The sequence below is a fragment of the Haliaeetus albicilla genome, chromosome W (assembly GCF_947461875.1).
Source record: "Haliaeetus albicilla chromosome W, bHalAlb1.1, whole genome shotgun sequence".
Lineage (NCBI taxonomy): Eukaryota > Metazoa > Chordata > Aves > Accipitriformes > Accipitridae > Haliaeetus > Haliaeetus albicilla.
Genome location: NC_091515.1, coordinates 40,392,829 through 40,406,630, shown reverse-complemented (window position 1 = coordinate 40,406,630; position 13,802 = coordinate 40,392,829). Strand labels below are relative to the sequence as shown.

General features: G+C 40.9%; 1 protein-coding gene and 1 long non-coding RNA gene across 2 annotated transcripts in view; both read left to right on the top strand.

Annotated features, from left to right (window-relative positions):
* The window catches only part of LOC138683379 (uncharacterized), a 224,933-nt gene that overhangs the window by 118,967 nt on the left and 92,164 nt on the right, over window positions 1-13,802 (top strand). The window lies entirely within an intron of this gene.
* PGGT1B (protein geranylgeranyltransferase type I subunit beta) overlaps window positions 1-13,802 on the top strand; it is a 94,278-nt gene that overhangs the window by 64,111 nt on the left and 16,365 nt on the right. The window contains 3 exon segments of the mRNA XM_069775096.1: window positions 927-1,078; window positions 4,463-4,595; window positions 5,499-5,544. Of these exon segments, the coding sequence (XP_069631197.1) occupies window positions 927-1,078; window positions 4,463-4,595; window positions 5,499-5,544 (331 nt within the window).

The window sequence follows — 13,802 nt, the reverse complement described above, 5'->3', positions numbered from 1 at the left end:
ACTGCTTTTTGCATGTGTTTTTAATATGAATTGCAAAATAAAAATGACAATTGACATAATGCTAGTAAAATGTGCTTTAAAAACTTGTCTGTCTTTGCTGCTCAGTACAGAAATAGCTCTTTTATCCTCTTTAAGAGAAAAAAAAGTCATCTTCCAGTTGTTCCAAGTTGATCCATCCTCAGTACCATCCTAAGTATCCAAAGTCATCTTGTTACATGTGGTTTGTGTTGTCATGCATCGGTACAGTCCAGGATGTACCTATAAAATATCACAAGGAAAAATAATAATTTTAGGACAGCTGTATCAATCTCCCTCCTTTTTGGTTTTGTACCATGTAACTAGTCAACATTTAACTCTCATTTTAGCTTCCTAGTTGACTTTATTTGTTATACAAATAGTTTGTTTAAACTCTGATTATTTTTTTATAATATAGATGAAAGTAGATGAGGAGCTAATTTGTTTTCCCTTCAACTGACGGAGAGATTACCAATAATCCCTCACACTACTTTCTATTTGTAGATCATTAAGTTCTAAAATTTTTGCAAAAGGAACCTGTAGAGGTATGGCTATTTAACAGAGAGTTCCCCTGGCTGCCAGGGAACTAATGCCCAGTAGTATGTCACAATAAACTTAGATATGGTTCAGCACATTTGATTCTTTTTGCTTAACTCTTGCATGAATATCAGTGTTGGCATAGTCCTGTTCCAAAGCTTCCTATTGACAAGCTGTTTACAAGTGTAGCAGAGCTGTGCAGTAATTTAGTTTCATCCAGAAAAGTTGAGTGGGATGTGTTCAGTCTAGCCATAATTAGTGAAGGAAAATTAACTTTACTTATCTCTTTAATAATAAAAAAATGAGTATGTGATTGTAATATAAGTTCTTATGATGTGGGTTTTTTTCTTTCTTTCTTTTTTTTTTCCCTTAAGGGTCCTGGTATGTCTCATCCCTATGATAGTGGGCACATAGCAATGACTTACACAGGTCTTTCATGTCTGGTTATTCTTGGAGATGATTTAAGTCGAGTAAATAAAGATGCCTTACTGGCAGGACTGAGAGCTCTCCAGCTGGAGGATGGAAGGTAAAAGATATAAAATATCTTACAACTCTCTGGAAGGTTAATAGAAAACCCAAGTGTAGAATTGAACATAATACATACTTTTATGAAAATAGTTGTATAATATTTTCTTTCTATCAGAAAATATTTTGGTGGGGATAAGCAATAGAACAACATGCTAGTTTACAGGACCAAAGAGCACTTTATGTCCAGAGTTGCTTTCATACTGAAGAATGATGTTTGCTTACAGCCGTGTACTTAGATTTTACTGAATATCATTTTTTAAAGAGTACTTTAAGAAATGCATAACTATAGAAATCTTATTCCTGAAGAAATTATGTTTCACTTCATAATGAAATTGCTGTCCCCATTTACTAGCTATGAAAGCCTTTGTTTTGGTCAAATGGCTTTGTATTGCCTAGAAGTCTCCTATAATTAAAACTTTTTTTTTAAATGGAGCATAACTATTAAAATGCAGTGTTACATGTGTAGGTTTTTTAAAAAAAAAACAACCCAAAACCAAACACTTCCCCCCTCTAGAATGTTCTAAATGTAAGTAGCAAATATGAACTATATGATCTACAATTTCCTGTTACTTATAGCAACAGACTGACCTTAATGGGCTAAATTCTAATGTATGTATACATGGATTTGTTGGTCTACTTCCATTTGCAGCATCTTCTAGCATGTGGGGGTGCTTTTACCACTGCTGTATGCATTCCTATTATATGTTGTACCATTTTTGTTGTTAAAGTTTATTCAAGAGGAAGGAGTTAGGGATGAGTTGCTCCAAACCCACTAGCATCTTGAAACGGTTGCTTGTCATCATGCCCAATTACAATAATAAACTGCACACAGTTAACCTGTTCTACATGTTTGTATCATGTATGGTTTTAATGTACAGACTGATACCTCTTATGCTTGATCCTGTATTTTGTATTCCCTGCTAAGAGTGCCAGCTAGCCACCAGAGGGAAAGGAGAGTGCTTTGCACCTCTCTGGGGTAGAATTGCTACTTGAGTGGAAGTCAACTTCTAGTATGACAGACATTTTCATACCTATTAAAACAACTTTTACTGCACCAAAGGGGAAGGATGCACAAAGGCCGGAACCTGACCTAACATCTTGTCCAGATGGAAACAGCAAGCGAGCTGAATGAGGGAAAGAAAAACTTTTCTGGTGTTACCCTACTATAAGTATACTAGACTTACTTTTTATTTCTTCACCCATATCTTCTATTAACTAAAAAAAATGTAATTATATTGACTCTTTTTAAATGTCATGAATAAAAGTGTATATTTGCATTTCTACTTTACCTTGTGTATTGGGTTTGCATGGCAAGGTTTTGGTAGTGGGGGAACTACAGGGGTGGCTTCTGTGAGAAGATGCCAGAAGCTTCCCCTATGTCCGACAGAACCAATGCCAGCTGGCTCCAAGACGGACCCGCCACTGGCCAGGGGTGAGCCAATCAGCGATAGTGGTAGCGCCTCTGTGATAACATATTTAAGAAGGGGAAAAAAACCTGCAGCTGGAGAGAGAAGTGAGAATATGTGAGAGAAACAAGCCCACAGACACCAAGGTCAGTGAAGAAGGAGGGAGAGGAGGTACTCCAGGCACCGGAGGAGAGATTCCCCTGCAGCCCGTGGTGAAGACCATGGTGAGGCAGGCTGTCCCCCTGAAGCCCATGGAGGTCCACAGTGGAGCAGATATCCACCTGCAGCCTGTGGAGGACCCCATGCCAGAGCAGGTGGATGCGCCCGAAGGTGGCTGTGACCCTGTGGAGAGCCCGCACTGGAGCAGGCTCCTGGCAGGACCTGTGGATCTGTGGAGAGGAGCCCACAGAGCAGGTTTTCTGGCAGGACTTGTGACCCTGTGGGGGACCCATGCTGGAGCAGTGTGCTCCTGAAGGACTGCATGCTGTGGAAGGGACCCATGCTGGAGCATTTTGTGAAGAACTGCAGCCCGTGGGAAGGACCCACATTGGAGAAGTTCGTGGAGGACTGTCTCCCGTGGGTGGGACCCCATGCTGGAGCAGGGGAAGAGTGAGGAGTCCTGCCCCTGAGGAGGATGAAGCGGCAGAGACAACTTGTGATGAATTGACCACAACTGCCATTCCCCATCCCCCTGCACCGCTCGGGGGGAGGAAGTAGAGAAAATCTGGAGTAAAGTTAAGCCTGGGAAGAAGGGAGGGGTGGGGGGAAGGTAATTGATTGGTAATAAATTAAATTAATTTTTTTCCCCAGATCGAGTCTGTTTTGCCCGTGATGGTAATTGCTGAGTTGTCTCCCTGTCTTTACCTCGACCCATGAGCCTTTTGTTCTATTTTCTCTCCCCGTCCAGCTGAGGAGGGGGAGTGATAGAGTAGCTTTGGTGGGCACCTGGCATCTAGCCAGGGTCAACCCACCACACCTTGGTTTAATGTAATTTGAAGTATCTGGATAACATACAAGGAACTTGTTACCTAAGGATGGGATGAAGTTGTAAACCACAGCAATGGCACATCTTAAGTGCCCTGGTTCCCGAGAATATCCTTTACTACATCCAAAGAGTAATGGAGTGGATCCCCATTTGAGCTGCAGAGAGCAGGAGCTGGCAACCTTGAGGTTAGGAGAGATGAAACTATCTCCCAGTAGGTGTTGGAGGCTTTTGTATGCAACAAGATGGAGTACATACCTGAATCCCAGGGTCAAAGGGGGAGTGTCACAGTGGTGCTTGAAAGACTGTCCTATGTAAAAATATTCTAACTAGCTCTTTGAACCAAATGGAAGCTTATCAGGAAGCAAATCACAGCATCAGTCATCTTTTTAAGGGTCTCTGAGAGAACACCAGATTGTATCTAGATAATCTAGATATAACAACTTTAAAATCTTTTCAGAGTTTGGAAAGAATCTAACCATTAGAAACAAAAAAATGGATTGCAAGTAAGTTTCACCATTTATATTAGAAATTGTAATGATAACAATTACATTTATACATACATGGGAATCTGATCCTAAAGTTGGGCAGGAAAGCCATGTGAGCTATGAAGATTTCTAGGGAGGAAAAGAATTCTGCTAAGAATAGTAAATTCTACAATGGTAACTCATACATCAGTGTATACTGTGATACGTAAAAGAATGTAAACATTAACATATTTGGATAAATAAAGACCAGTGTCATGACATTACTGGAAATAAGGTTAGCCAAGCCCCTAAATGTTAATAGTTGTATTCATTTTGCTTAGCTTGGTTAGAATCACATATTCTGAAAAGAAAATCTAATGTAGGTTTAGGTTACATTCATGTGAATACTATAAATAGAAGTAACTAACTTATTTTAAAAGGAAAAATAATGCAATTCCTAAAATGCTTTTCATATTTTCTAATGTAATAGGCTATAAAATGTATAATGAAAGAAACCTTTATTTCAGTTTCTGTGCTGTGCTGGAAGGAAGTGAGAATGATATGAGGTTTGTGTACTGTGCTTCCTGCATCTGCTACATGCTCGATAACTGGTCAGGCATGGATACAAAAAAAGCGGTAGACTACATTAGAAGAAGTATGGTAAGTATTCCCAAAGTGTTATTTCTCAATGCATTTTCAAGTTAATATCTTTAGTTCTTTACTATGACTAAAAGTCTATCCATCCAAATAGAAATATTACAGTAATTTGTTTCTTTTCTATTCCTACTTCAATGAGTTGAAAATGAAAAGTACATTCCTTCTTTTTGTATTTATATTTTCATTGTAATATTTGTACTAGCAAAGTAATCATACTGGTTGTGTACATTTGCTGCAAGTTAAATTAAATCTCATCTTTTTTCTTTGAAATTCAATTTAAAATTGAAAGCAAGTTTTTAAAAATTGAAGTTCTGATTCCTGAAGGAATAGTATGCTTAGTATGTTGTTGCTTCTGCCCCCCCCCCCCGCCCCGCCAGTCTTCAGCTTTTGAAAGGCTGATGCTCCATACTTTGAAAGGCTCTTGCTCCATACTAAAGCATTTCTTGTGCTTCAGCACTGTACATACAGTAGTACCCTACATTATGCCTTCATGTACATTAACCATGGTTAGAGACAGATTTCATTTATGCACTTCAATTTTGTTTGGAATTATGTATCCATTTTCCCTTTTTAGGCCCAAAAATTGCAGGGCTTTTTAAATGGTTATCTACACTGCACGTTTTCCCTTTTTGGCAAAGAAATGTTTACCTAATTCCAGACTTTTAACATATATCACAACTGAAATGAGCTCTATGCCCTTTGATTTAAGAAAAAAGTAATAAAAACTGCCTGTATTGAAATAGCACTGATTTGTGCCAAGAGCTTTTTGAGACATAGGTTCAGAATTTAACAAGATTAAAATGGTGGAATGGTCTGATAATAATTTTGCTAATAAACTGATAAATTGTAATGTCTGTAAAAGTGATTTCACTCTAAAGTAACTGGTTTGTGGATTTCTTTCTTTAGTCTTATGAAAATGGCCTGGCACAAGGAGCTGGACTGGAATCTCATGGTAAGAATGTTAACGTATGTTATGTTCTATACCCATTTTTAAGACTGGAATTGAGAAATGCTTTAAGAAGTGCAGGGTATGTCATGCTTTTCCTTCTTTTCTGGTTTAAGGAAGTGGGAAGAAGAGGAACAAATCCAAAACATGCCTCAGAATATGATGTCTTCTCTTAGTTCCAGCTTAATATCAGACCAGATGGGCTCTTAATATATCAACTCTGTTATTCTTACCTCATGAACATTTTGTTGAAAGGTGTTGGCTGTAGTTCTTGTCTCTTGCTAACAGAGGCTGTAGTTCTCGTCTCTTGCTGACAGAGCAACCTGTTTCCACATGTACCATTGGTATTTTGTGGATTTATCTGAAGAGATCTTGTGCAATGCACTTGATAATTTCCACTTTCAGCAGATATCAGTAAAGCCTAGAAACATTTACTCTGCTAGTGGTCAGCATCCATTGGGGGCTCAAATCTTGAAGCTGCAGTTAATTTTTGTAAATAGGTGGTAAGGGATTTTAGGAGCAGTCGCCTCCATGAGTAGCTCTGGCCCAGGACTTCCTCCTGCCTGGTCGCTGGAGCCCAGCCCAGTGTGCCTGGGGACCCAGGGTCTCTGCCCAGGCTGAGAGACAGGGCTGCTGCTTTCCTGCTTGCAGGTTCAACCAGTAGCAAAGTTGAGCACCTATCCAAGACACACAGGGGACACACACACACACATCTTCTCTGTAAAAAAGATGAAGAAGTGTTCTCAGTTCAGTTAATGTACATCACAGGAAGCTTTCTGGCAGACCACTATATACTGGTTAGGAACATAGTTTTCTTCAAATGTTCTTTTTCATAGATTTAAAGTCAGGCTGATTCATGCGCTGTTCATTGATGACATAAGCCTGCATATTGGAATGAAGAGTATGAACAAGATTTTATACTATCACATTTGTATTGCTTTTAATGCCTGAGTGTCCCAATCCAATGTCGGGGAAGGTTTCAATATGATCCCAAGAGCGAGATTAAGACACAAATGAGGTCAAATGCCGTATACCCAAAAGAGTTTTTATTATCCAAAGTATCAAAAGTAGAAAATAGTAGCGATAGGATAGAATGGAAGAAAAGGTAGAAATTAAGCAAGCAATCGGGATAGAGTTGCAAGGATAGTCACCACCATGGATCCAGCGGCGTCCCGTTGGTCCTCAGTCTTCAATTCTTCGGTGGTGGGTGCACACCACGGCTTGTCTCCACGTTTTTTTATAGGGCATATTTCGATGATGCATGCACATATGTATTGTTCATGCACTGTTCACATGCTGCAGGTTTCGTCTATCACACGACCTTTGCATGATCAACACCAGAAACCGGTATCTTATCTCAAAGACTACAGTTTCCCTGAGAATGGTAGCCTCCACATTCTTACATGCTTGTTGGCTTCAGCCTGTTTCCTCTGCTGAATGCCTCAGTGGCCTAGTAATTGTCCTTATGGACAGAGGAATGTCCTGCTTAGACAGGCCATCTCAGAGACAAAGGGCTTGAGATAAGCAGTCCACAATTCTTGAGATGAATGGCTTGAGAAGTCTCTCACACCTAACAATCTTTGAGACAAACAGCTCAAGATAACAATTCAGTCTCTCACACCACCCCATGGCTCAAAGATTGCTTTGGGACCCATGGTGGTTTTGAGAAAAGATAGCTATATAGAAAAGCCAGAAAAGAGCATTTCATACAATCTGTACTACCGACAGCATGGTTCGACATACAGCGCAAATTTGTTTAACACCGTCAGGTGAAACAGTAGTTACAAATTGCATATTAGTTACAACACATTGAGTCAATTGTATAAAACATGGAATGATACATGGTAAGAACAACAACATGGCGAAACCACACAAGTAAAATAGGATTCGCTTAACCCATGGACCACCAGGGAGCCAGGAAAACATATCAATGTCCCAGCCTTTCCATGTCTGGACAGGAACATGGGCCAGCTTTCGTATTCCTGCGGTAATTTGCTTAACAATTTTCCCCCTGTCATCAATTTTTAAACAACAGTTAGAATCATTTAGTTTACCACAAACACCTCCTTCCTCGGCTAGCAGGTAGTCGAGAACCATGCGATGTTGTAATATTGCTGTTCGCATTTGTGTGGCTTGATCCGCCAATAGATCAAGAGCATGGGCTGTCTCATTAGTAATGATCTCTAGGATGGCTTGTAACTGGATGATGCGATTTAGATTATAGATAGGTTCTCGAGCACTGCTAACCCACTCGTTGGGGTTCCAGGTGGCAGGTCCATAATGTTGTATAATACATTGAGGGGTCCACTCGTCTTTGTCCCAGGTTTGACCACTCCCACCTGCTATAGAGGTATCAATGGATCGCCGATATCGATTGAGATCATCATATACCTTAACACTCAGTCCATCCCCTTCATCCTCCGGGAGCAGGAAAAACAAGGGGTGAATTACCCCCACATAACACACTCCAGTCCAATTTGCTGGTAGCAGTTTGTAGGCGCATTGGCCACACACTCAACAGTGACCCTTTAAGGCTCGTGCACCATTTTCAAACAAACCGGTAGGTGTCCGTGGTGATTGGAAATATGTTGAATTACCTACTCCTAGAGGATGATCTGATGGACCATTCATCAACAACCTGTCCACGGTTTTTCCCACTTCTTCTGTGGTGCCCCAACAGTTAGGAAGTCCATCTGGACCTATGCTCAAATGTCCCTGACAGTGGTCTTTATTATCACTTGACCACCAAATTTGAGTCCCATCAGGGAGACGAGAATACGTTTTATCAGTGAGTCTGCATTTCCAGGCACCAGAACCACGGTACCAAAAGCACGTAACATTAAGACGGTTATTAGACTGATTAGTGGAAGACCAAAAATGGGAAAACTGTTTCCTGTGTCCTGTTTGATTCCCCCAAGCCCATCCGGACCAGCGAGGCACAAAATTTGGGGAACTGGAACTCAAGAGGTGACAATATGCCTGGTCGTCCCCTTCTGGCAGTGACACAGCTGCCCTATGGTTTGAACAATCAATTGGTCTACAACCATCAGTGAGGCAATGGTTGTCATAAGTATAGGTCCAGTTGCACTTGCTATTTCCCACAGGAATACCATCTTTCTGTGTTCGGTTCAGACAATATTCGCCTTGGACTGGGTATCATATTGTCCAGGGCTGTGTGTCTTTACCCCAGTAAGAATCATTTTTGACCTCACTGTAATTACTCACTAACCATTTTGGGGAAATAGGGACAGCAGTCCATGGCCAGCTTTCCAAACCTAAGGGCCCACCACATACCCAACAATTAGTCAGATTAAAAGTGCTGGCCACTTGCTGGCCTAGAGCCATAAATTCATTTTGCCACCCCGAGCTGAAGAGGGGGTCACAGGAGTTTCCCCAGATATTAAAGGCGGCGACAATGGTTGACCAAAACAACGTCTGCGGTAGTATGCCAAACATCCTATAAATATTAACAAAGCAATCACTGATAAAACTACACAGACGATCAACAGCTTCATGTATTCCTTCAGGCAGGCTCCAGAGTCTTCACCTGAAAGAAAAAAGAAAAACAGACTCGGTTCGTTCTAAGGAACCGGAAGTAAATTGTTATTAGAAGGATGGAATAATCCACCTGCTACTGATTTTATGTTCTTTTCCATGAGCAAATATGCTTTCCAAGCATATTTATTCATCGGGGTTTCCAGTACCAGAGGTACGGCTCCCACCGTGGGGAGTTCAACTAAGACTGGCGGATACCATTCCTCACAGAGGCTCTCTGGGCCACCCCGTCAGGGGGCGGAGTTCCTGATAAAACTGTTTTGGTTACTTTAAACAGGCCTCTAAGCACTATAGGCTGCTGTTGAATAGTCCGTTCAGCCTCTCTCAAGGCTAAACTGACTACAAACAAACCTTTCTCCCAAGCAGTATATCTTTTTTCCGCATCCTTAAAACTGTGAGAATAGAACCCAATAGGTCGAGTGGGTCCTTCGGGGCCCTTTTGCCATAAATGTATTGATAACCCGCTCTTGGCAAATCCCCATTCAATATGGACAGGGTCTGTGGGGTGAATAGGACCGAGAGATTGATGGGTAGTTGCTTCAAAAACTAGCAACTGCAATGCCTCTTCGTGGGGTTTAGTCCATTCCCACTGAGCCCCTTTTCACAACAAGTCATACAGGGGTCCTGCAATAATTGAAAAATCAGGGATAGGTTTCCTCCAAAACACAAGTAATCCTAGTACATGCTGCAAATCCTTTTTTGACTCTGGCATTTTAATCTGATCCAATGAGGAAAGGGTGTCGGGGGGGATACATGTCATTCCTCCCTTCCACCAAATTCCTAAAAACTTTACTTCGCTTGAGGGTGTTTGTATTTTCTCTGGTGGAATTTTCAGCCCCAAGCTTTCCAAGTGAGAAATTATATTATCCTGAGTTTTCTGAACCTTTTCTGTCTCATCCCCACCCACAAGAATGTCATCAGTATACTGATAAACACTGATCCCCTCCTCTGTCTGAATTACTTCTAGCTCCTGCGCTAACTCATGATGGGCTAGAGTGGGGGAATGCTTATACCCTTGTGGGAGTCGGGTAAAAGTAAATTGCTGACCCTCCCAAGTAAATGCAAAGCGGTCTTGATCCTCTGTTTGCAGGGGGACCATAAAAACCCATATCTTTAACATCCACTGTTGCCATAATCGGGTGGGCTCGTTCCTGGATTGTAGCTGTAAACTCAGCAATATTCTGATACCGAAAAGCTGGTTGAAAAAACTCTCTAAGACTCGTTTTGGAGTTTTAGAAAGCAGGCATTCTTTATTGCAGCGCTGGATTCACGGGGGATAGTTCCACCTAGCGTGCATACCACAGCTTTAGCACTAACAGGTTATATAGAATAACTAATTGCATATTAATCAGATTAGTATACATATACATAAAAATGATTGCAACTGATTATCTTAGTACTGCCTACATCCGATCATGCGCAATGAAGGATCCATTTGAGTCGAAGGGCTGCTTTTGCGACCACCGACCCATTTGAAGTTCTTGCTGGCTGTCCTTGAAGTCTTTATTCCTGTCCTTGTTCTTTGATCTTGAAGCTTAACGCAGCTTCAGTCACATGTGGTCAGTTTCAACATTGTTCTCATCTAGCGTACAGGAACATCTAGTCATAAGAGCCAAGAACTGCCAAACTTATGAGGAACTACCTCTACTAGTTAATTGCTTGGCTATACTTTTGTCTATTGTTTCAATCATAGTGTTAGGATAAGATTTCTAATAATTATTTACCAAATCTCACTTTTACAGTCACCTAGCAGCAAACCAGTTTCCACGGCTGGTACAAAATATTAAAACCATCAAAATATTTAGACATACCATACAGAATGTATGGAAATATGCTATCAATTCCCCCCTTTCTGTTTGAGGCTACTAATTCTTTTAGTAGTCTCACTTAAACATAGATTGTGTCACAGCTCGTTTAAGACAGCTGAAAGCGACACAGATTATAACAATGATGATAACTACTTCTCTTGCTTTGTTGGTGCGACTGTCCTGGTTTCAGCTGGGATAGAGTTAACTGTCTTCCTAGTAGCTGGTATAGTGCTATGTTTTGAGTTCAGTATGCGAAGAATGTTGATAACACTGATGTTTTCAGTTGTTGCTCAGTAGTGTTTAGACTATAGTCAAGGATTTTTCAGCTTCTCATGCCCAGCCAGGGCACCTGACCCAAACTGGCCAACAGTGTATTCCATACCATGTGACGTCCCATCTAGTTTAGGAACTGGGAAGTGGGGGGGCAGGGAATCGCGGCTCGGGGACTGGCTGGGTGTCGGTCGGCGGGTGGTGAGCAATTGCCCTGCACATCATTTGTACATTCCAATCCTTTTATTATTACTGTTGTCATTTTATTAGTGTTATCATTATCATTATTAGTTTCTTCTTTTCTGTTCTATTAAACCGTTCTTATCTCAACCCAGGAGTTTTACTTCTTTTCCCGATTTTCTCCCCATCCCACTGGATGGGGGGGAGTGAGTGAGCGGCTGCGTGGTGCTTAGTTGCTGGCTGGGGTTAAACCACGACAGCGACAAAGGAAAGCTTCAAGCTACCCAGTAAAGGTATCAACTAGAACTAGGATATATCAGTATCCCTTTTTTTTTGAAGCAATTCTGTAAAATCAATTTGCCAATATTTTCCTGGAGAATTTCGTTGCTTTGTAATTCCAAAAGTAATCTTATTACTGGTTTTGGGATTATTGCGTATACAAATTTCACATCCCATTGTAATTGTTCGAATAATCTTTGTCATATGTCTATTCAAAATACACTTTTGTAAATGTTTAACAAGGTTTTCTGTTCCCCAATGTACTTTGTTATGTTCAGCCTGGGCAATTTCTCTCATTATTGCGGGTGGGACTATTGTTTGACCTGTTGGTGTTACAGCCCATCCTGTTTCATTTTTATTCACCTGCAATTTAATAATTAATTCTTCATCTTTTTCATTATAATTTGGAACATCTTTAGGTAAATTTACACTTTCTCTGGAACTAGTGTTAGGATGCCTTTTTCTGCAGCCTCTTTAGCAGCTCTATCAGCCAATCGGTTACCTGTTTCAGGGACAGTCCTACCTGACTGATGTGTTTTACAGTGTATTATCATGACTGCTGTTGGGTTTTGAATGGCTTCTAACAATTTCAGTATTTGTTCTGCATGCTGAATGGTGGTTTCTTGTGCAGATAACAGTCCTCTTTTTTCCATATTGCTCCATGTGCATGTACTACTCTAAAAGCATACTTTGGGTCTGTCCAAATGTTGACTCGCTTTCTTTGACTTAGTTCCAGTGCTCGAGTAAGAGCTATCAATTCAGCCTTTTGTGCAGATACATTTGAAGGCAAAGCTCGTGATTCAATTACCTTCTCAGTAGTGGTTACTGCATATCCTGATAAACGTTTTCCTTCACAGATGAAACTGCTTCCGTCGGCATATAGTTCCCAATCCATTTCTTCCAGTGGTGCATCTCGGAGATCTGGTCGGCTGGAATAGACTTCTTCAGTTGTCTGCAGGCAGTCATGTTCCGGTTCTCCTTCAACTTGATCAGTTGTTAAAAACACAGCAGGGTTAACAATAGTAGTTTTTAAGTAAACATCATCTTGCTCCAGCAACACCACTTGGTATTTCAGCATTCTACTAGGGGATAACCAATGCCCCCCTTTCTGTTCGAGCACAGTGATCACCATGTGGGGAATGTACACTGTAATTCTTTGTCCTAGGGTGAACTTCCGAGCTTCTTGGATCAATAGCACAGTTGCAGCGATGGCTCTCAGACAACCAGGCCATCCCAGACTCACATTGTCTAATTGCTTCGAGAAGTAGGCCACAGCTCACTGACTTGGTCCCAGATATTGGACCAGGACACCCAGAGCTATACCTTTTCTTTCATGAGTAAAGAGTTCAAATGTCTTTGTGAGATCTGGCAGGCCTAGGGCTGGCGCCTCCATTAAAGCCTGTTTTAGTTGTTTAAAAGCAGCTTTCCCAGCATCAGTCCAATCTATAAATCCATTGTTTGAGGTTTTGAGCTGCTCGTATAAAGGTCGGACCAGCAAGCCATAATTTGCAGTTCACAGGTGACACCACCCAACCATTCCCAGAAATGTTCGCAATTCTTTTAGAGTCTTAGGTTCAGGGAGACAACAAATTGCCTCCTTTCTCTCAGTTCCTAATTGTCTCTGTCCTTTCAGGATTTCAAAACCCAAATAAGTTACTTCTCTCTGGGTTATTTGGGCTTTTTCTTTTGACACTCGATATCCACTGATTCCCCAAAAGTTCAAAAAGGCTAATAGCTAATTTTGTGCATTGTTCTTCCGTCTCAGCTGCAATTAATAAATCATCCACATATTGCAACAAGATTCCATCATTATTTTCTTTCTTCCAAATCTCTAATTCTCATGCCAATTGATTTCCAAAAATGGTAGGACTGTTCTTAAAGCCTTGAGGCAAGACTGTCCATGTATATTGTGTTTTTCTCCCAGTCTCAGGATTTTGACTATTGGGATCCAAGGGAATACAGAAAAAGGCATCTTTTAAGTCTAACACTGAACCATTCTTGTTTCTCTGTTAGGGTTGTTAACAAAGTATAAGGGTTTGCTACTACTGGATGAATATCTTGTACTATTTGATTTATTGCTCTGAGGTCTTGAACCAGCCTGTAATCTTTTCCATTAGCCTTTTTAACAGGCAAGGTTGAGGTGTTATATTTGGATTCACATTCTATTTAACA